Source organism: Festucalex cinctus, chromosome 4, assembly GCF_051991245.1.
Source record: "Festucalex cinctus isolate MCC-2025b chromosome 4, RoL_Fcin_1.0, whole genome shotgun sequence".
In the NCBI taxonomy this organism is placed as follows: Eukaryota; Metazoa; Chordata; class Actinopteri; order Syngnathiformes; family Syngnathidae; genus Festucalex; species Festucalex cinctus.
Window position 1 is genome coordinate 16,190,677 of NC_135414.1, and position 21,293 is coordinate 16,211,969.

Genomic DNA, 21,293 nt, shown 5'->3' on the forward strand with positions numbered 1-21,293 from the left:
ATACACTGAAAGACAAAACGAAGAGATGGAAAGTGTCCCATCGGCATAACAAAAGAAAAAGGCGCCACCATGTGGCGGCCGTTGCACTGCATTAACAGGGTTGTGATATTAAAAAAAAAAAAAAAGTACCATTGGTGCGTAAGACGAGCTAATCAAGCCTTTGATAGTTTATTACCTATTGATTAATATGTAGCAGAAAATCAGAAAAGTGAAGGTATATTTTTCAAGAATTTTTGAAGCCCAAATGTCCTCCAATTCTGGAATGACCGATAACATGTCTTGCTCTCCCGCGACCCTTGTGAGGAATAAGCGGTCAAGAAAATGGATGGATGGATGGATGGATGGATGGATGGATGGATGGATGGATGTCTTGCTCTGGTAGATGCTTGCACCATCCCGATCATTCAGAGTTGATCTAGGCTAAGATTTCCTTCATTGTGCAAAGGCCTGGCACCGTGGCAGTTGCAGCTCTTAATGAAAAGGTGCAAATCTGACTGAAGTCTTGGAGACATAGCCAACAGCAGAGGTAAACAGCATTGGCAGGTCAATAAAGCCCTATAAACATTTTTGAAAAGCTTAGAAACAATGATTTACATGCAGAATATCTTAACATGTAGAACAATCTAAAACAGCACGGACATCAAACAATTTCCTCTGAGGCCCACATACAGAAATATATAAAGTTGCAAGGGCCACTTTTTTTTAACTTTAACTTGCTAAACATGGTAAAACTAATCAATCAATCAAGCAGTTGTACATAATTGTTTACATAATGTAGTTATTTGTGGAAAAACTGCTACTGCTACAGGAAATAAGGCAACTTTTGGGGTGGCCTGTATCCCCTGAACTAGATCTGCCCCTCCACTGAGTAGCAGCTGAATCCCACCTCCACATTCAGAACCAAAACAAGAGCAGTCTGTAAAAAAATGTAAAAGTCTTGGTAACCATTAGTGTTAAATGTTCATAAATCAGACCTTGATACTAAAGTGGAGGAAACCATTTTTGTTTCTGAAACAGAATTATCCTGATTCTCCATTGTTATGAAGAGAAATTGTGTTAATATTTTAGCTGTAAAATTATTTGTGTCTTTGTATATGCAGAAAAGTGGGCCACAAATGGACCAATTGGGCCATATTTTGGACGCCATTGTTGTACAGTAAACGGGCATTTAGCTATGTCTCCATTTTCAACTTCTCAAACTTTCTTTTATTTGACCAGTATTATCAAAATAATTTACTGAAAAACAACCAATTTTGACAAAAAAACAACAACATTAATTTAAATTCATTTTAAGTTCTATAAAATGGCTTTCATTTGAAATATCTGCTATTTACTATGCACATCGACAACACAAAACACATTTTCTGCAGAAACGGTCATTTTGTAATTTCCAGCACAACACACTTACCATTTCCTATTTCCCCGAAATAAACTACCAGGCAGCAGATGGCAGCAGATGGCAATTTCTCTGCGTCTCTCAGGCATGTCCGAATAAAGAACTTTGAAGGAAAATGAAAATGTGTAAATACAGTTTTAAATAAAGGCAGAGCCTGAATTCCCTCCTTCCACGTGAATGTTATCTTCGTGAAATATAAGGCTTTTTTTTTTTTTTTTTTTTATCTAGAATTTGACAAAAATAAACATTTTCAGTTTTATTTGACGAATTAGAATGATTTTAAGCATTTATTTTCAAACAACTAAATTCTTGAGACAAGAACACAAAAATCTGAGGTATGTGCTCTGCTCATATCAAACACTACAAATTGAATTGAGTCTACAAATTAAAACAAATAAATCTTAAAACAGCATTAATTGTTTTAATAATTTTTAAATCGAAGTATGTGCTTATTTTCGAATGAAAAACTATTTGACCATGGGATGTTTTTTAAGTTGTTATTATTATTATTATTATTTTTAAGGTTATTGAACCTAGCTAACATGGCAATAGCCAGATGTATATGCACTTCCTCCACAAATACCGCGAGAATTCAGCTTGCGCGAGCAAGGTTAGAACCTGGCGGTTGACAAAAGGAACAGCACCAGCGCACCACGCCTATTTCGTGACGTCATCACATCTGACAACGGGATACAGGGAGAACAGGAAGATCCCAACAGCGTTCCTCTCCATCTAGATTTGGGTGAGAGCACTGTCACGTTTTATTCACCTGAAGGTCAAGACTGACTGGATTCTGGACGCAGCTCCATCTGTCTCGGACGGTAAGCGTGGAGATATGTATTTAATTCCAAAATGTCTTGGCCTCTCTGAGTTTGCGCGGACTCCGTAATCGCAGTTGGCATGTTAGCATAAGCAGCTAGCTCAGTGGAAAACTGGAGCAGGAAATGCCGCAGACAGACAGTCGCACAAAATTCCGCAACCCCAGCACATTAAATCACATTGCGCCGCTTCTGGCAACCCAAGTGCGAGTCAACATATGTCGACGTAACTCACGAAGGTGTGCAGCACCTTTTTCCACTGTTTTCTGACATTATTGGACGGCGCTTAAAATTTTAATGTCATTTGATGAGTGGTCAAATGGCAAAACACTGACTACATATGTGGAGTTCAGTCGAAAACAAATAATGTGCACTAATTTGTGCAAGGATTTTGCTCCCTGGATCGAAAGTGCGTACCTGGTTTGATATTACTGAAGCCAGTTAACTTGAGTCGACAACTTCAATTATTCTTCGGATTACCAGAGTCTGACGCCCACCCTCTCTCGGTTACATTTTATGAAGCTATAGTGAATCATTACTTATTGCTGTACTGCGGGAATAGCCATGAAAATGGCACTTATTGAGATTTTTACGCGATTCGCAGAAGAAGGGTGTGGTTGTGTTGTGGGAGATAAGCATGTCATATGGGTAACACACGCACACACAATTGCTTCCTGGTCAGTTGTTAGCTCATCTCCTGGCTCTTGTGTGTGACTACACCACCCAGTGATCCAGGGAATTTCCACTTTTCGACAATCTCCCTATTTTTCCGTTTAATGCACAGATCTTAAAAATAAAATAGATACATAAAGCTAGTTATCATGGAGATCCAAATGATTATTTCTTGGCCTTGCGACATCACTGTAAATTACAACACTTAGAATATTTTTAATACCTATCAGAAAGTGGCAAAACTATTTGGCTTTTAAACATTTGATCCTTTTTTGTGTCAAGGTAATGGCTTACAATGGGATGTCATTTGATGAGTGGTCAAATGGCAAAACACTGACTACATTTGTGGAGTTCAGTCGAAAACAAATAATGTGCACTAATTTGTGCAAGGATTTTGCTCCCTGGATCGAAAGTGCGTACCTGGTTTGATATTACTGAAGCCAGTTAACTTGAGTCGTCAACTTCAATTATTCTTCGGATTACCAGAGTCTGACGCCCACCCTCTCTCGGTTACATTTTATGAAGCTATAGTGAATCATTACTTATTGCTGTACTGCGGGAATAGCCATGAAAATGGCACTTATTGAGATTTTTACGCGATTCGCAGAAGAAGGGTGTGGTTGTGTTGTGGGAGATAAGCATGTCATATGGGTAACACACGCACACACAATTGCTTCCTGGTCAGTTGTTAGCTCATCTCCTGGCTCTTGTGTGTGACTACACCACCCAGTGATCCAGGGAATTTCCACTTTTCGACAATCTCCCTATTTTTCCGTTTAATGCACAGATCTTAAAAATAAAATAGATACATAAAGCTAGTTATCATGGAGATCCAAATGATTATTTCTTGGCCTTGCGACATCACTGTAAATTACAACACTTAGAATATTTTTAATACCTATCAGAAAGTGGCAAAACTATTTGGCTTTTAAACATTTGATCCTTTTTTGTGTCAAGGTAATGGCTTACAATGGGATTCCAATATACAGAGCTAAATAGATGATTCTTTGAAATCATAATCACATTTTAACAGCATTAATATATATTTTGCTCTCTCCTTTTGCACAATTGAATCAATTGAATTTGTTTTTATACTTAAAATGTGTTTGACAAGGGCTCACTAAAGATGTGGAAGGCAGCAGCAGGACAGTCAATTAAAGTGACTGTAGATGATGGCGGTGACGACTGGGAGACTGACCCCGACTTTGAGGTAGCTTTGCACACCATCCTTTCCTTAGCTATGTCTGTTTTCATGCTGCACAGAGTCATTGTCCTGGTAACCATTTTGTCATATTAAATAGTCTGTTTTCTCCCTGTATTTCCAGAATGATGTATCGGAGAAGGAGCAGCGCTGGGGTGCCAAGACAGTGGCTGGTTCAGGACATCAGGGGCACATAAAGTGAGAATGCAGATGTATTCTTTGTCCGTTTACAGGCCCAACCACAAATTTGTCACTAAATGATTTGTCTTGTTGGAATAGTATCCACCAGCTGCGTGAAACCGTGTCAACAGAGCATACGAGCTTGAAACAGCAGGAGTTGGACAACATGCCCAAGGCCTCGCATGGATATGGAGGAAAATTTGGGGTGCAGCAAGACCGCATGGATAAGGTGCAGGGAAGCAAAATCTGCTTTTGATTCATTGTGTATGAACCCCACAATCTAAAATTTAGCTCTATCGGCTAAATGTTGTTTTCTTGCTCTTGGATGTAAAGCAGCGCTGACCATTCAGACTTTTCTCTTTGATGTGTTCAGCCACTGCAGCATGAATTTGATGAGTGAGCGATGCTTCTCTATTGTGTTTGTGCATGGATCTCTGATGAGTCAGATGTCACCACTGCTATCTTGTTAGTCCAGTGATATTGCTCATTTATTCATCCCATCCTACTTTGATCGCTCTAAACAGAATATATTGCTAGCTTTGGGACAAGACTTTGTTCCTCCAAAAAAAGTCACTTTTTAGGAGATCCTAAAACATGTTTTTTGTTTTTGTTTTTTTTTTTCTTTTCTTTTTTTTTCTTCATCATCAAAGAGAATGAGTCAGTTGCAACACTTTAGATTGGTCAATAGTTAGTAGGGGTCAGCGATATTCTAAGCATGTTGTTGTTGTTGTTGTTGTTGTTGTTTTTTTCTCTCTCTCATGCATTTCTTGTGCAACATTATCTTGATATGTTTTGGACAGTCTGCAATGGGACATGAATACCAGAGCAAGTTATCCAAGCACTGCTCCCAGACCGATAACTCCAAGGGCTTCGGAGGGAAATATGGAGTTCAAGCTGACCGTGTAGACCAGGTATTTCCTGTTTCTTACCACTTCTTGAAAACTTCTGAAGTCAAATTACATTGTCTTGATGAACATTAATAGAAGTAGAAGATGCCCTCTTGGTTTTGCAGACTGGTTGTAATACTAACACCACACATGGTAGTATCATAATGCTAGCTGGATGCTATAGAATAGCTGGTCATCAGGTAATTTAATCTTTTACATGGCACACTCATCAAAACATCACACTGGCCTGCCATGCCCTTTTCTATTTACACATGCGTCACATGGACTTTGGACTTTTGCAGAGCAGCTTGGCCCCCCTCAGTCCATCTACTGCAGTGGTGGCCAAGTCCGGTCCTCGAGAGCCTCAATCCCCTGTTTTCCATGTTTCTCTCCACTAACACACCTGATTCATGATCAGGATCGTTATCAGACTTCTGCAAAGCTTGCTGATGAGCTGATCATTAGATTCAGCTGTGGTGAAGGAGCGAGACATGGAAAAGGCTCTTGAGGACCAGACTCGACCACCACTGATCTACTGTATATAACTGTGAAACAGAGTAAAGATGGGCTAAACCCAGTTTAAGGGATTTTGGTATTTGCAGCATTTGATCTGTCATTAATACTTGCATTTTGTCAACCTAATTCATCTAAATAATTGTCTTTATTTTCCCCCTCTTGTTATAGTCTGCAGTTGGCTTTGAGTATGCTGGGAAAACAGAGAAACACGCGTCACAGAAAGGTGATGTTGCAACTTGTTAACCGAGTTTTAACCCCAGTTTGAAATTTGCAGTATTATCTGGGGCATGCTTCTGCCTGCCTACTTAGCTGTTCCTGCATCCATCCTCTATATTTACACTTGATGAGACTGTTAATAGTAGGGGTGTGAATTGCCTCGTACCTGACGATTCGATTCGTATCACGATTCACAGGTCACGATTCGATTCGATACCGATTAATCCCGATACGAATTTATAAGTCGATTGTTGCGATTTTTTTTCATTCAAATTTAGAAAATACTAATCAGTAAGCTTGTAGAGTGTAAGATATATATGAAAATTTATTATTTATTTATCTGAAATTTCAGTCTTATAGAGGTTGTAATTTGTTTCATGTTTGAACAGCATTGAAATAAAATATTAAGGCTTAATGTTCCGTTCATATAACATTCTTCCATGCTTAAGGTGTGAATCCTAAAAAAAAAAATCGATTTTGCCGATTATTGAATCGATTCGAGAATCGCGCGATGTAGTATCGCGATATATCGCCAAATCGATTTTTTTTTTTTTTAACACCCCTAGTTAATAGTGTGTGTGCTGCACCACAGGCCGACAAACAGGAAGTTTTTGCTTTCAAGATTGTTGAGCAATTGGCGACAACCAGTGGTCCCAGTGTTGTTATTGTTCTGTATGCTTCTGTTGGTGCCTTTCTGGTACAACATTTGTTTATGAGCGGCTGCAGCTGACAAACTAGTATTAGTACTAGCAACAATAATCCCCTCGAACCACTAGTTAGATGAGCCATGATTACAATCTGTCCTCTGTTATTTGAATTTTTCCTTTAGTTCAAAGCCAAAGAGCGGCGTTTAAAGTGTCATGACAGTACTGTTTTATAATCACTGCCATAAATAATTTCACATACTTTAAATCTATATAATTAGCAATTACTCTCCATTACCAGAAAGTTTCTGTGTAGGATTAGATATTAAACTGTGATCACTGCTGCTGTTTTGTCTCCCTTTAACCTCCTGATCTCTGTTTTTTTTCTTGCTGTTTAGATTATAACACTGGGTTTGGAGGGAAGTACGGTGTACAGGCAGATCGTGTTGACCGGAGCGCGGTGGGCTTTGATTACCAAGGCAAAACCGAGAAGCATGAGTCCCAGAAAGGTTTGTTTTCATTTCATGTCTTCAATTCAAGCATGAAGCATTAAGACTTGGAAAAGTATACACACACATAAGGCCTTTCCTAATCATTCTTGGGATGCACCCAAATAAAATTACAATTTTGACTATTTATTTATTCCACCCTAATTCAACACATGCCTCTTTCATATGTTGGTATAATATATTTATTATGCTTGCCCTTGATGAAAGCTAATTGTTTATACATGTGCTGATAATGCTGGTAAGATTTTTACAAAAATCTGCCTTTCCTGTGGAAAATAATCAACAGTTTTGCAGATTTTCTGATAAGTTACGGATCAAACCAGTAATTGAATCATCAACAAAGTGTTTGTGCATTGCACAGAAGTCTTTTCGACCGAAACTGGAAATGCACTTTTGGGCTTAAAATTTTTGTTGGCTGAATTTTCATTGCATCGTGATTTCCTACTCCATGCAGGTACGGATCATCAGTGTTTAACAAGCATGTTTCGTTCTCTCTTTGCTCCACCATTCGCTGCGGCCTTTGACAGACTATACTAAGGGTTTTGGTGGGAAGTTTGGTGTGGAGACCGACAAAGTGGACAAGAGTGCTGTGGGCTTTGAGTACCAGGGCAAAACGGAGCGGCACGAGTCTCAGAAAGGTTGGTAACATTGCACAGATGTTGACAAGCGAACCTCATTTTGTCTGCAGACTGAAATGCAGAGAATTTAATATACGGTACACTTTTTGTTGTTGTTGTTGAAAGTTTCCAAAAGTGTCATTTTTATGAGTGTAGCAATTTGCCTTTCTGTAGATTTGCCACTGTTTTCAATTCCTTGTTGGTCCACGCTTTCCCCCAGCATTTTCGTAACTCTGCAGCCCACCAGGCTTTCTGTCCGGCCCTGACCACAGGGCTTAGCAAGTTTTCTGGGGGAAACCCCGTCACTTAATGGCCTTAGCGTTAAACATTGACTGTTCAACCTTTTTAATTGCATGCTATTATTTTCTAATCGTGCAGTAAATTTATGATTTCTCGTATCTTCCCTGTTTTGTCAATTCTACTAGAAATGCCATTGCTACTGAATGAGACACATTATTGTTTGTCCAGACTTGTCCAGACTTGTCTGGACTCTAAAGCACAGCACAGCAGATCAACTCTCCTGTAGCTGCTTGTCTGACATTCTTGACAATGTTTTACTGCTTGCTTGGCTAACCATAGACTAGAGATAGACCGATATGCTTTTTTCAGGGCCGATTCCGATTATCGGTAGTCAAGGAGGCAGATAACCGATATTTGAAGCCGATATTCATTTGCAGTAAAAGTTAAAATGTTGGCACCAAATTTTTGAATAATGCAAACCCTAACCGTTCTTTACAATGGATTCTCACACTGCACTTTTCATTTTACATCCTTCTATCTGCAATAAGACGTTGGTGGCGGGGGGAGTTAAATGTGGGGGCCAATGTGACATTACCTTTTATAGCATTTGGGATACTTGTAGTTTTATTCTATAAATGTTATATTTTTATATTTTGAAGTAATAGGAGGAACCCTGTCATTCAAAATGTGCATCAGCTGTGGCATTACTTATTACTACAGCAAAAAAAAAAAAAAAAAAAATTCCATGAGAAAAACTATTCATCCCTGAACACCATACAGTTCTTGTAGACCTTATTATAATTATTGTTATTGTTACCATATAGACAGTTTTGATAAGCTGAGGATCTTAAATCGAGAACAGCAATATCATGCTACTCCTCTCTACAAGAGAACTGTCAAAAGACACTTCATCATGTAGTTTAGTGCCACTTAGGATGCCCCAATCAACGCAGAAAAAGGTAGAGTAAAATAACTTGGTGTTAGCCTACATGCTAAGCTGAACACACCACTGTTAGCTAGCGGGGATTCAATGCAAGGCAATGCAGCTCCATTCATATAGTGCATTTAATACACAACATAATTCAATGTGTTTAGCTTATCATGGTGAAACGATCGGCGGAGTCTCTTCTCTTTTAACTTACCTTCGAAGCATGTGTCTGTCGCGTTGTGTCCGTGGGTGCGTGTGTGACCGGCTACTGTGATACACGGCATACACTACTGATTGGTTCTGGCTCTTGCACGGCTAACCAATCAAATGCTGCTATGGGCGTTACATTGCTGGAGTTGGACTCCATAACAGACAGAGACGCTCTGGGCTGCATTCGAAGCGAAAAGACGGAGTTTTAAATGGATCGCTCATATCGGCCGTCAGATTAATAAAACAGACCGATACCGATATGTACCAATATGTCAAATATCGGCCCCGATTATCGGCCCGACCGATTATCGGTCTATCTCTACCATAGACTGCAGATATATATGTCAAAATTAGTGTTGTTCCGATACCGTTTTTTGACCCCCGATACCGATACTGATACCCAGCTTTGCAGTATCGGCCGATGCCGATACCATACTGATACTTAAGTTTATTTTTCCTCAACATGAAAAAACTGTCCTGCTATTGGTTCAGGGCATTCAAGGACCAATAGGATATCATAGATCGGCATACAGTGAACATGTCACATATCAGTGAATGTCGTGCACGAGCAAGACACAAGATGCTGCATCCAAAATCCTATATTAGTGTTGGAGTTAATGGTATCGGCATGTTACTTGTGAGTAGTCACCGATAACGATACCACTGTTTTAATGCAGTATCGGTATCGGAACAACACTAGTCAAAATGAGAGATGTCAAGAATTTGCCATTATTCTTTCTGTAGCCATATTTATAAAACGAGTTGTTGGAATAATGCTTGCTTGCATCCTGATTATTATGATTATTTTTTACCACTTTTTGCATGCCCCATCACTCTTAACATCTTTGTGTGATTTGCTTCCATTGGTGATATACAACAAAAATATACAACAGTGTGTTAAATGATTCCCCCAATGGGTGATTAAAGTTGGCACTAAGGTTAAAATAATCAGTTCAATTGTTTCAAACCTTCATTTTGTATTTTTTCTTAGTCCTTGAGTGGACAACAACTTTGTGTGTCATGTGTCTATAGATTATGTCAAAGGTTTTGGAGGCAAATTCGGTGTGCAGACAGACCGGCAGGATAAATCTGCTCTGGGATGGGACCATCAGGAGAAACTACAGCTTCATGAGTCCCAAAAAGGTACTGCATTTGTGTGGTTTAAGCATACTTTGATTTTGTAGATCACACTCATGAAATATGAAATTTCAGGCCTGCAGCATATGCTTATATGTCTGTACTCGGGCGGTTTAAATGGATAAAACAAACAAAATAAACATGATTCCCATTAGTTCATTGATAATTGTTTTCATAAGTTGGACAAAAAGATCACAAATACACATCCTGCGATTTCAGTGGTCAGCAGCATGCGCCGATCAGTGTTTCCTAGTCGAAGCTGCACGTGTTTTAATAAATTACATGATTTCCATTATTTTTGAGTGGACAATGTGAGCCCTATTTATACGAATTGTTTTATGACTTAATGCTTAAAATGACACAAGTAACAAACTAGGGCTGATTATAATTGTGTCAAAAATCTGATATATAAGTGGTTTGGATTTTTTTTTTTTTTGTAACATACATACACCATGTAATTTGTGATCTCAGGTTATGGACAGTTGTGATGCTGGTTTGGTTGCCATGTGCATGTTTGATGTTGCAAAGGAATTACTTTATATGGACTAACAGGTTTACATTTCTGAGCCAATTTTGTCCTGATGGGCTTTGCTTTAATTTCATTGTTGATGGTTCTGACAACATGCGGACAAATCTTTTAGTATCACTCACAGATATAGCTGATAAGCGAAAATTTAGAAATGCATTCTTACCAATGAAATTTGCATATACAGCATTCTTGCAGACTTATTGGTATAACCATATGCTACACACGGTGGCATTTTCATCGTAGAGAGTAAATAAGATACCGCTGCAGGAAAATCAATATTTTCAAGTTCAGTGGGCTGAGTGGGTAGCAACGTAAGATGGCCGCAGGTGGCTTCACTTCTCGCTGTGGTGAATAAGTAGCATTGTGAGTCCATTCATATATAAGTCAGTGTGATGTTGCTCACGATAGGCCATGGAACGCGCAGTAAGTTTGTGCACAGACACAGAAAATTAGAGGGAACATTGGCACCAGATTAATATATATTGACAGGGCGGGTCGAAAAAAAAAAGGGAAATTAACGGAATTTCCGATGGCCAGTCCGCCCCTTTGTGTCAGGTGTCTAGTATTCTCTTTCTGCTGTGTGCTGCAGATCCCCCCCCCCCCCCCCCCCCCCCCCCCCCCCCAGCCTCCAACTGCTTTCCCGTTAGAATCTTGGATGTATTATGGGTCGAATCAAAGCTTCTTGGCTATCACTGCCTCCAGCGGGAGTCTCGTAACCCGCCACTTACCCTGCAAGCAAGCCAGGGCTGCCAGATACTATATCAATTATTCCCCATGTAAACTGTTTACCTCACTGTAAAATCGGGAGATAAGGTTGAAATTGGGGTGTCTCCCGCCTGAATCGGTGAAGTTGGCAAGCATGCCAATATGTACTCTGCAGGCTTTTCAACGTCTTCCTCTTTCTCTGATGTGGCTTCTCTTTCAAAGGATGATTACTTCCTCAATGTGTGAATCAAACCAAAAGAGGAACAAAGAGAGGAAGTTAAACCTGAGAGAAAATTCAGTGTTGAATGTCAGGCATTTATTTAGGAGATACTCTCAAACACAGCAGATATGAACACATTCAATGCTGATGTATCGTGGCTTTGATTATGGTAGGTTGAAAGAATGCGTAAGTCAAGAAATATACAAAATTATTATATTCAAAAGCACTGTCAAGACCGAATGACATTTAGCTTTTAATCAGTTTGTGTCTCACACTTGAGAGGTTTGCCCTTGGACCTCAATGTTTGTATTGCATTGTATTGTCTTTGTTTGTCCAGTGTGTGTGTGTGTGTGTGTGTGTGTGTGTGTATTTATTTATTTATTTATTTGTGTTTGTTATGTTGCAGACTATAAGCGTGGGTTTGGAGGGCAGTATGGGGTAGAGGTGGAGAGGCAGGACCAGAGTGCCCTGGGCTATGAGTACAAGGAGAACCTTGCCAAGCATGGGTCACAGAAAGGCACAAATCATTTCCTCCTGCTTCCCATATCAGAACCCCCACCTGGTCCTTGTCTTGCCTTCCCTTGACAAAATGCATACATCAGCTTCATAGCTATTGATTATTATTTTTGTTTTGTTTTTTTGTTTGCAGAGTTCTTGATCTCCCCTCCTTTTCAATATATGGCCATGTCTTACTTTCCTGAAACACTGGCTTCCTCTTTTACATGAGCCCCACGACCTTGGGCTGCACCCCATATACCCGACTTTGCTAATAACATTTTTATACATATTTTATTACTGATATGCCCCTAACCCTCCAATATCAGTTCAACTGAGGCCAAGATCTTATGTAGGACATATTAATAGTAATAGCGGTTGTGACAGTTTCACAATCTGACACTTTGAGTCAACAACAGAGGGTGGTATCAGGCCAAAATGGCAGCCACCTCAGATGGTTGAAAATGGACAGATAGTTTAATTCTTCTTGCACAATGTCAATATTGATTAGGATATCGACTTCTGGGGGCAAAAATCAAATTTGCCTTGAGTAACCCTGCCATATTACTAGTATGTTTTAAAGTAGCTCAGTGTAAAAAATGATTAATCAAAATAGCAGATATGTGGCTGGCAGGTAGGCAGTGAATGTATACATTAAAATATCCCCACCCTATTGTAAATACACACACTGTAACCTAATGCTAATTACAATTCCGCCTTCTACGAGTTTTCTCCAGGAAAGTGTTGTCGTTTTCAAAAACGATTGATTGGTCTGTAGCAATGTGGTTTTTCTCAAACAAAACGTATTCCTCCTGAGCCTTATGCCAAAACTTCCAGTAAATGTTGCTCATCTACAACAGGCCATATAACAGTAACTACAGGACTGTCTCAGAAAATTAGAATATTGTGATAAAGTCCATTATTTTCTGTAATGCAATTAAATATGGATTCATTACAAATCAACTGAAATATTGCAAGGCTTTTATTATTTTAATATTGCTGATTATGGCTTACAGCTTAAGAAAACTCAAATATCCTGTCTCAAAATATTAGAATATTTCCTCAGACCAAGTAAAAAAAATGCCATATCAGCAATATTAAAACAATAAAAGGCTTGCAATATTTCAGTTTATTTGTAATGAATCCAGAATGTATGGCATTTTTGCTCATTTAATTGCATTACAGAAAATAATGGACTTTATCACAATATTCTAATTTTCTGAATCGGTCCTGTATATGCCACAATCATGTGTGTGGAGTTTTTACCTGGGTACTTGGACTTCTTTCCAAAAGCAAGCTGAATTCTCGCGATATTTGTGAGAAAACAGCTTGTACCGATCCCGTTGATTTCCACCGACCAATCACAGAGCAACATTGTGTTTGGGGACGGAAAATGCAGCTGTGACGAAACCAGGAAGCGCCGACACCGTAGGAAACAAACTCACCTAAAATGGACGAATGAACGCTGCAATTAATTCTGTTCCCACAGAATTACTCAGTTCACTTGTTGAACGTTGAACAGCGAGCGGTACCTTGTGCATTTTTAGCTGGTAAAGATATTTGTACTTTTTTAACCCCCCTACGACGAGAACGAAGACAGCATTTTCATCCGTGGCCATGATTGGTCGAAAAGTTAGGTAGACGTATATCCAATCAGGTCGAAGTACATTACAGAATGTCTCACCGTTCCCGAACAAATCACAGTGGCACAGTCTCAGATTGATCTTGTGGAGAAGAACTCCCTTGAGTAAATCACAATTATCAATAGTGAGTTCATTAATGGAAGGCTCTAAAATGAATGAATTTGTGAATGTGAGTGTGATTTATTATATTTTATTATTATTATTATTATTATTATTATTTTTTGTGCCCTGCACTTGACTGGCGACCAGTCCAGGGTGTACCCTGCTTCTCACCAAAAGTCAGCTGGGCAGCTCACCTGTGACCCTAGTTAGAAATAGTGGTATAGAAGATTGAGGATGAATGGATAGATGATTGCGCCTCATTGATCACCTCCTCCCTCTGCAGTTTCTAGCAATGCTATGATGCACATGTCTTTTTGTTGTTGTTGTTGTTGTTGTTGTTGTTGTTACTTTGGCCCAGTGCATTTTGTTGCATGGTTGTTGCTTTGTGGTATGGTCCTTGCATTTGTATCGATACCTCCCGATGAGACCAAGCAGCAACATGGCTGATCTTCAGTTTGCAGCAAAAGCGAAATGGCTGCTTGATTTAACAAGCGCCTGGCTTTTTTTTCTGCTGTGCATTTTTCTGTTCCTCCCTTTATACAGGTTTGCATGAGTCCGTCAGCCTACCTTTTTGATTCCTGCTGTTTGTTTACTGTTGTGTGAACTAATTCAACCACAGTCTGCTTCATCTGAACTCTTACGAGGTTTTATACAAAGACCTTTTTAAGGTACCTCTAATGAATTAGAAGATGGTCATCAATGGCGATATGAAGTAAATGCACAAATGAAGGATAAGCAGCGCAGAAAATGAAAATTGATGAATGGATAGTTAATTGAAAAACAAGTTTGGATACGGACTGTGGTTGAAATAACCGACTTAAAGTCAAATAAACACTCTAATTTATCACTTCTTCTTCTCCTCCAGATTACTCCAAAGGGTTTGGAGGCAAATTTGGCGTCCAGAATGACCGGATGGATAAGGTACATTTCTGTTTGCATCATTGCCTCCTGGCAATGTAGCTTACCTTTTACGCGTTTCTTTGGTTGTGCTTGACAGAGCGCAGGCACGTTTGAGGATGTTGAGAAGCCCAAATCATCTTACCAGAAAACTAAACCTGTGGAGGCTGGTAAGCATCGACCGGTATCGGTTGTAACTCGGGAAAACTGAGAAAAAAAAAACGCCAATTTGAATGCAATGGACTACACACTCGCTACGTTTATTATTATTATTATTATTTCTATTTTATTTTTTTCAAGGGCAACATGAAACCAGACAACTGATGCACTTATGAACTTTAGGGATTTTACCGAACAATTACCACATTAAATGCAGTGGTTGTTTATATTGTCAATTGGAATCCAACTCTTTACTCCCACCAAAGTATGTATCTTCAATGAGTAAGTTTTTCAATGTGTAGGCATGAAACAGGGTCTCGCCCAGCTTATCTGTGAAAATCAAGTTTGTTAATCACTATAATAACTAACGGTTCATAAAATGTCAGATTATTTCACATCAGCACAGCGAGTCGGAAAAGTTGAGCAAACCTCAGACTTGTATACATGGTATTCGCATGACGTCATGTGCCACACATTGTGTGGTGTTCACGGGTGCACGGAATGGTGAACGTCGAATGTGAAGTAAGGAGTATCCATAAAGAATTAAAAGGGAAAAAAATTCCAAGTGTTATTATAAGATAATTAAGATGCTTTTTACTGTAATGCAGTCGTGATATACAGTACAGGCCAACAGTTTGGACACACGCATCTCATTCAATGTGTTTGCTTTATTCTCATGACTATTTACAGTGTAGATTCTCACTGAAGGCATCGAAACTAAGAAGGAACATGTGGAGTTATGTATTTAACAAAAAAAGTTGAAATAACTGAAAACATGTTTTAGATTCTAGTTTGCTCTGATGACTGATTTGCACACTCTTGGCATTCTCACCTCTGGGAACTCCTTCAATACTGTTGGAAAACCATTTCAGGTGATTACTCTAGAAGCTCATTGAGGGAATACCATGAGTGCGCAAAAAAAAAAAAAATCAGAGTAAAGAGTGACTATTTTGAAGAAACTAGAATATGAAACATGTTTTCAATTCATTCACTTTTTTTTTTTAATTCATTCATCGTTTTGATGCTCTCAGTGAGAATCTACAATGTAAATATTCATGAAAATAAAGGAAACGCATTGCATGAGAAGGTGTGTCCAAACTTTTGGCCTGTACTGTATATGCCTCACTAGCCATGGCTAGCTCTGGCTAAAAATAGATCTGAGTGTTCAAAAGTTTCGATTTTGAGACTTCTCCAAATACCCACTTCCTTAATGTCTCTATTTTCCTTTCCCAGCAGCCCAAAAGCTGAAATTATAGCCAAACTGTACAAAAAAAAAAAAGTGATGAGTCAACAATGTTGTTCTAACATGCTAGCGGGTCGGGGCGCTAGCTAACTTGGTTTCAAAATAACCCGAGAATCTTCGCTTCTAATTCACAAATGATAAATGCGCATAGCAACCAATAAAAGCCGAAAGTACGGAAGACGCAACAATGTTCATGTTTTGGGATTGAGCCATCCTACATCAGAGCATACGTGAATGTCACCATGAAATGTTTTGTAATCCAATCAATTCCATTAATCAAACGTTTCAACATGTACCGCTCCAAGGAGTGTTGCTCGAAGCTTTCCACATACCTCTTTACACAAGTAACGTTAGACAAAGTTGAGGATGACCTTCACAACAAAATAACATTCGGTGTAAACACAATAGGAATGTGGCTGATTGCGCTGAAAAGTCGCCACACTAGATGGAGCCGAGCCGACTCGCAATCCTGTGACGTCAACGAATACCATGAAGACAGCATGTGTATGGTATAAAACGAGGATGTGTTGCAATACATGTGTGTTGCGATTGTGAGGAAAGATGGCACAATTCCTTGCGTGAATCAACGCGCTTTTCATAGCTGTATTTCTGTATTTTTACCATCAAAAGCCCTTTCTCAGTCTTGCTTTTGTTTTATAGTTTGATGTTTCACAAACGTGAAAATCTATCAGCCAGGTTACTGTTCTGCTTGACACTTCTTTTTATGAAAAGCTCGTTTTCGCTGCTTCTTGGTCAGAAACCAGTATGTTTGGTGAAACCAACCAATGTTTGTTGCTGATTACTAAAGAATGGAAAAATCAAACCTTTTTTTCATTTGCATTCACCATTTTCCAACAGTTTCTTCAAAGATGCATGTAAACAGACAATTTGGTACAATAGGCAGAATTTTAGACAGATACTAGAAATGGTTGTGCAATCAAAATGGGTGCTCGCCAATCTTACGTCTCCATTTCTTCTTGTCATCAAGCTGGCAGCAGCACAGGAAGTATTAAGGCCCAATTTGAGAATATTGCCAGGCAGAAGGAGGAAGAGGACAGAAAAAGAGCTGACGATGAGCGAGCACGTCGACAAGCCAAGGAGAGACAGGAGCAAGAGGAAGCGCGACGTAGAATTGAAGAGCAGGCCAAAACTCCCTCTCCAGTTCCGGTTGCGGCGAGCCCCAGTCCCACTCCCAGCCCCACCCCACCGGTCCAGTCTGCCTTTTCTTCGACATACGAGGTGGGCTTCCTTCTAACTTTTGACTTTGTTTGTTCGTTACACATTTCACAAATGAAACTGAAGACTGCAGTGCACAATGCTGTAAGTTGACATTGTCTTAACCCAAAAAAACAACAACCCATAAACATCTATAGAACATTATTTTATTCAATATGTATGTATGCATATTCATCCTATAAAATCCATCGTGCCCTAGTACCAGCAGTTTGAACCTCAGAGTACCAAAAAGTGGTATACAAACCGCATGCAATTCAAACACACAAAAAATTTATCTCACAGACTAGCCTATCATAATAATCATAGTAAAGCTAATTATATTACTATAGCACCAATTCACAACAGAAATTACAGTATTTGAAGGTACTGTGCACATTGAGCAGACAACAATGGGCACAACAATAGCCGCTGTGCATATTATAATGTAGTGTATGATGCCAGAGAAACTTCTCTGTGGCATTTAGACTTGGAGTCATGGTTGCTATTAAGTCCATTGCATGAGGTAAAAGGACATATTGTCGGTTTCATTTGGTCTTAATCTGCTATATTAAATATTAGTAAATCCAAATGTGTACATTTAAGCAGTTAAATTGGCACACGCATAACAGATTGTATTATCCTCTCTAGAATGCAGATGATGCCTACAAAGCTGCTGATGAGAATGGAGAGCAGCTGTATGAACCAAAACCACAGGGTCTCTATCAACAGTCAGAGCAACTTTATGATGCCCCTGTTCAAGGTAAGCCTCTTTTTAGAATGCCATTTAAAATGGAAGTCAACCTTAAACATTTCTTGATAATGTTACATGTGACCTCACTATTATATTACATTTGTGGAATATGAGATATGAAGCAAAATCCAGCCGTTTTTATCCAATTTAGGCGGCGGCCATTTTGCCACTTGCTGTCGACTAAAGATGACATCAGTGTTGCTCAGGGCTCATACAACCAATCACAGCTCAGTTTCAGCAAACAGGTGAGCTGTCATTGTCATTGTCTGAGCACTGAGCAGCTGTGATGTCATCTTCAGTCAACAGCAAGTGGCAAAATGGCCGCCCCCTGAGATGGACAAAAGCGGCTGGATTTTGTTGCTTAACTCATATTCCACTCACGCAATATTAACCAGAATACCATATTTAGACTAGTGGGGTCACATTTAACATATTGTCAAGAATTTTTTTCTTGGGTTGGCTTCCGTTTGAAGTGCAATACATACATTGTCTTGTGGATTAATCTGAATCAAAAGGCTTCAATAATAGCTCACCAGTGATGGCACATTGTGATTTCCTAGGAATGTTGTAGAAAGGGCTCATTTGAAAATGTAAACACTTTAAGAGAAAAAAAATATATATATGTTGTGGTTGTTTCTGTTTTCTACTTTGTTAAATCATTTCTTTAGTGATAATTATTGGAATAAATCATTATCACACATTGTGTCTCCCCCAAAAGCTGACTGAACTGGACGATTGAGAAAAATACTTGAGCTGTCAAACGATTCAATTTTTAAATCCGATTAATTACATCTTAGTTTTGACTAATCATGATTCATCACTTTGCTTTTTATCAATATTTTTTTCCCATCAAATTTGAATAGCATTTGTTGTGTTAATTCTTTCTACATTTAATGTTTTCAGGATGCCTTCCACATTTTTTAAGCCACTGCACGCTCTTTCCTCTTTCTCCTCTTTTTCTGATCAGTTAATTACTTGTATAATTTAAAATGGAGAAAAAAAAGAACAACCCTAATAGTTTGACATGAACAATTATTCTGAATGTCATACGCAAACATTTGTTAAATGCTTTTAGTTATTTGTTCAAAGACAACCTGTGCTACCTTTCGTGTAAGCATCCGCTATCAAGCTAAAGATCGTCTGCGTTCAAATTAAGTAATTAATCTGCGTTAATACATGATTTATTGCGATTATTTTTTTTGTAATTAATCAATGAGTTAACGCTTTGACAGCACTAAATAATACACACTAAATATACATTCAGGCACTTCCTGCCGCATACTCGCAAATTGAACCTTCCTGGCCAGAAAACGTGGCGTTTTTGACTCTATCGTTTGCGCCGCTGCTGCAATGCCGTTCACTGGCAATTCAAATTCGGAATTGCGGCAAAACTGGTAGCTGCCGGTCAGCCGCTCATGAAAACTAATTGCACAACCTCCCACGGTATGCGACGGTTCAATCAGGTTCGACTACATTGCCCGGTGTGTGGCGGGCTGAACATGATCCATGTCTCCATGGAAATGCAAATCATTAATGATTAATAATATTTCATTTGTAAAAACACATTTTTTTGTATCAAATTGGTAGCTCAGTTTGTGATATGAATGAATGTTGTTCGTATTACAGAGGAGCAGCAGTACGAGATTGGCGAGGACGCTGGGGTGACTGCAGTTGCCCTGTATGACTACCAAGCAGGTGAGGCTACCAAAGAGCTGCAAATGTTGCTGGTGGAAAAACACTGATTGGATGCAGTTGCATGTTTTACCCATCATTGATTTATTTAGTTGCATTAATTATCGGAAGTCATTTTAAAATTTCTGTTTCAGCTGGCGAAGATGAGATCTCCTTTGACCCTGATGACATCATTACCAACATTGAGATGATCGATGAAGGCTGGTGGCGTGGCGTTTGCAGAGGGGCTTACGGTCTTTTCCCCGCCAATTACGTCGAAGTACGGCAATGATGTCACTCGGCCAAAAAAAAAAAAGGAGAGCCTGTCAACTTCTCTCCTTCGCTCTATTTTCTCTCCTTTCATTTCCGAGTGCTCCAACACTGTGCAAGACATCTTAGGTCTTCGAATCTGCATTCTTTTGCGCCTTTTGCCATCACACGTCAAGCATTTTTTTTTTGTACTTTACATTGAATTGATTCCATTTAGTGTAGAAGACAGACTTACTTTTGAATGACTCGATATGAAAGTGAAAAAGTAAAAGTTAAAGCTTATGCCGCATTGGTCTCCAACAAAAAAACAACCCGATGCATTTTCCACATATGAGGATCAAAAAGTTACTGCTCCTTTTAAGTTTCATTTAACCAAAGATATTGCAAAATTATTTCTAATGAGTGTAAGGTAAATGTTGAAAGTGGTCACTGCATAGCGGATATGATGACCTGTCCAGCACCCCACCAGGGACCAAAACATAATAATAATAATGATAATAACCCCTTGTCTTTCCTCGGTTGACCAATGCTTGCTGTGTTCCATGGTTACTTCCATTGCCCCCATTTTTAATATTGCATAAAAATGTTAAGCTTTATTCAGAAGTTATAATGCAGTATGCAAATGTATTTTTCGTCCACCGTTGTTGGACACACTTGTACAAGTTTGAAGCTGTTCACACCTTTAAGGGGCCATTGATGGCAAACTTAACACTAACTACAGCTCATCGTTGATTATTGTTGATACCATGAATCGTGCACAGACATCAAGAATTATGATGCTTTGTGAGACGGTAGATTTTAGAAGCATATTTTTACTCATGGCTGTTTATTTTTTATTTTTTTGTGGATTCGTCTTGTGGATTTGTGTGTGTCCAAAATCATGGGTCTTGTGTCTGTCGTGGCATGAGGTGCGCTTGTTATCGCTGTTCAGGAGAATCCGTGGCATCCCTCATGGGGACTCAATAACATGTCCACCTCAGAGTGAGGGCCCTTTACACACACACACACAAAAAAATGTTCATCTGCAGTGGAGGTATTATATCATATAGTTAATGGGATGGTTGACATATACTCCAAGCACGACATATTTCGAACAGGCTGCTGGTTGGTTGTGTAGCGTAAACAATTGTGTGTGTGGTCGTTGGTGAGTGCGTGTGCAAGAGCTTTCATTCTTTTCCATCTTTTGGGGTTTTATATTAATAAAGTGACCTTTTCAAATGAA

General features: G+C 39.1%; 1 protein-coding gene across 2 annotated transcripts; it reads left to right on the forward strand.

The window, feature by feature from the left end:
• The first annotated feature begins 2,031 nt into the window (after window positions 1-2,031).
• cttn (cortactin) lies at window positions 2,032-21,293 on the forward strand. Of its 2 annotated transcripts, XM_077519290.1 has the most exons (16): window positions 2,032-2,217; window positions 4,001-4,096; window positions 4,212-4,285; window positions 4,367-4,496; window positions 5,068-5,178; window positions 5,839-5,893; window positions 6,929-7,039; window positions 7,567-7,677; window positions 10,067-10,177; window positions 12,032-12,142; window positions 14,731-14,786; window positions 14,863-14,932; window positions 17,153-17,403; window positions 18,028-18,139; window positions 19,757-19,825; window positions 19,957-21,293. In XM_077519290.1, the coding sequence occupies exons 2-16, from the start codon at window positions 4,013-4,015 to the stop codon at window positions 20,091-20,093; spliced, it is 1,593 nt and encodes a 530-aa protein (XP_077375416.1). In that variant the 5' UTR covers window positions 2,032-2,217; window positions 4,001-4,012; the 3' UTR covers window positions 20,094-21,293. The 2 variants fall into 2 exon arrangements, with proteins under 2 accessions (XP_077375416.1, XP_077375417.1); XM_077519291.1 differs by lacking the exon at window positions 12,032-12,142 and having other exon boundaries at window positions 2,041-2,217.